This window comes from Sander lucioperca, chromosome 4 (genome assembly GCF_008315115.2).
Source record: "Sander lucioperca isolate FBNREF2018 chromosome 4, SLUC_FBN_1.2, whole genome shotgun sequence".
NCBI lineage: Eukaryota > Metazoa > Chordata > Actinopteri > Perciformes > Percidae > Sander > Sander lucioperca.
The window spans coordinates 29,239,108-29,241,607 of record NC_050176.1 but is presented as its reverse complement, the minus strand read 5'-3'; the positions used below and the strand labels follow the sequence as shown (position 1 = coordinate 29,241,607).

Genomic DNA, 2,500 nt, shown 5'->3' with positions numbered 1-2,500 from the left:
TAAAAGACGTGCAGCAGCATTTTGTACCAGTTGAAGACGTGCAATGGAGGACCCACTAGCCCCTATATAAAGTGCATTACAGTAATCCAGCCGACACAAAGCATGGGAAAAGCTGGAAATCAAGAAGTAGAGATGGCAGATACCATTTTGTCTTTAGCGGAGCAGAGATCCGCTCCACGCTGGCTTCTGGGACGTGCCGTGGCGCGTAGGGCTGAAACGGTTCCTCGATTAACTCCACTAATCGGTAGAATACTCCATTACTAAATAATAGGGCTGTCAAACGATTACATTTTCTTAATCGTTTAATTTCTAGTTAATCAATAATAGTTTATCACATGATTAAAATTCTATTATTTTGCATTTCAGAACAGTTTTTAAGTCCATATTAACAATGGAAAACCATTCTTACCAGTGGATGTTGATTGGGAATCCAATGAATGCAAAGAAAGTGACTTTATGAAGTTGATTTTAAGATTTGTATTTGTTTATTATATATTTAATCTAGTCACACATTTGAATTTAACAACTTTGAATGCACCACGAGGCTGTAAATTACCAGTTTAATTGAACGCACCGTCTGTGTTTTTCCGACAACAGCAGCTGCAGATTGTTACATCCTCTACAGACCAGAATGAGGCACCGAAATCGGCGTTGCTATTCCTGCAGCAGCAGGATGTGTTACGAGGAAGTACGGCAAAATAGTCGCCTGTTAGGCACGACGCAAAGCCGAGTGAAGTGAAAATAAATTAATAAATGGCGGCATGCGATTAATACGATTAAAACAAAATTAACGCATTATGCTCGGCCCTTAAAAGCATCGCGATTAACGCGTTAATGCTGACAGCCCTACTGAATAATAATGATAGCTGCAGCCCTAGTGGCGCGGCTGGTGGAATATCAAGCATTTACTTGAATGGCCGTGATTGCTCGCGGCGCCTCGGGAGCGCAGCGCAGACGAACCCCGTGGAAAATCCCGGGTAAGATTTAAGCCTCGGTTAAAGGAGAATTCCGGTCAATTTCAACACGTAGCTCTGTTGTTTGTAAATGTGGAGTGCTGTCAGTAGCAAAAAAAAACGAAAACAATCGGTGCTGCCTACACCGTGTTATCCTCCTGCTAGCGTTAGCACCCAACAGGCTTAAACAGGGCAAGTTTAAACATGTTTTAAGCTTCTAAACATGCTCGAAATGTCATTACAAGTGCCTCCCCATGTGCAGTGAGTCCTTCCGAGGGAACACAGTGAATCTGACTCTGTTAATCCAGCCAGTGCACATACCTCTGTTTATTTCCTGTTTTCCGGTCAAGTCCACACTAGTCGATTGTCGAACTCATACAATCCACTATTCCAGTCAGATTACACGCGTAAAAAAGTTGTTTTTTTTAAGGTTGAGACAACACAAATGCTTGATCAAGGGCCCGGCCCGATCATAGCGGCGTAAAATATCGGCCTGGCTCGGGCAGAGAATCTAAACTCTAGTTAAAAGTGATAAGTAAAATCTTAAAATCAACCTTTGCCCTAGCTAACGCCACAGCGACACCCAATGTACGTACTCAACAACAACACGCTCTTAAACCGACTGAACTTGGACCGATTCTTTCTGCTTTGCGTCTTCCTCCGTGACTTTTCTTTTTGTCTCCGTTATTTTAGGAGTTGACCCCGAGCTGTACGAGTTGACGACGGCCAAGCTGGAGCCGGGCAGCTCGGGCAGCCGGGTGGCCGATGCCTTCGCCCGCCTGATGTCCACCATGGAGAAGACCAGCACCTCCACCAGGTCAGAGGACAACCACACAGACACTATATCACCCCTAGCAGGGCCTAGCAGGGCCTAGCAGTGCCTAGCAGGGCCTAGCAGTGCCTAACAGTGCCTAACAGTTCCTGACTTTTTGCTAGAAGCTAACGTAGCTATGGCTGAACTTTGAGCTACTTTAGCATATAAACATTAGCTCACTAAGAACCTGGAACCACAATCCCAAACTGATGTTTCCCTAAAGTAAACTTCTTTGACTTTTATGCACATCATGTCTTTTTTAAAATATTAGTTTTTCTAAAATTATACTACCAATATCTCGCCTTACGCACAGTATCGAAATATATTGGAATATATTAAATCGTGACCCATGTATCGTGATACGTATCGTATCGCCAGATTCTTGCCTATAGACAGCCCTAACTTTAACCCCGCCTTAAAGGAAAATCATCAGAGTATGCGATTTTGGGACTCAGTCCTGAGGTGTGTGTGTGTGTGTGTGTGTGTGTGTGTGTGTGTGTGTGTGTGTGTGTGTGTGTGTGGTTGGTTAACGCTGTGTGTGTTTGTGTCACTTCCTGTTTGACAGGAAGCCGAGGAAAGAGGAGAATCTGAGCGACGAGGCGGCCAAAGTGATCGCCTGTCTGCCCGACCTTTCCTTCATGCAGGCCAAAGTGCTGATGTTTCCCGCCATGCTGACGCCGCTCAGCTGCCAGGCCACGCCGGACGGAAGCCCCGCCCCTTTCTCCTGACATCA

The 2,500-nt window shown here is 45.2% G+C and overlaps 1 protein-coding gene across 1 annotated transcript in view; it reads left to right on the top strand.

Moving 5' to 3' along the window:
* aftpha (aftiphilin a) overlaps positions 1–2,495 on the top strand; it is a 33,471-nt gene extending 30,976 nt beyond the window's left edge. Inside the window, exons 9-10 of the mRNA XM_031302680.2 lie at positions 1,647–1,770; positions 2,333–2,495. Coding sequence (XP_031158540.1) covers positions 1,647–1,770; positions 2,333–2,495 — 287 coding nt within the window. The remainder of the gene's footprint in view (positions 1–1,646; positions 1,771–2,332) is intronic.
* Positions 2,496–2,500: the final 5 nt, after the last annotated feature.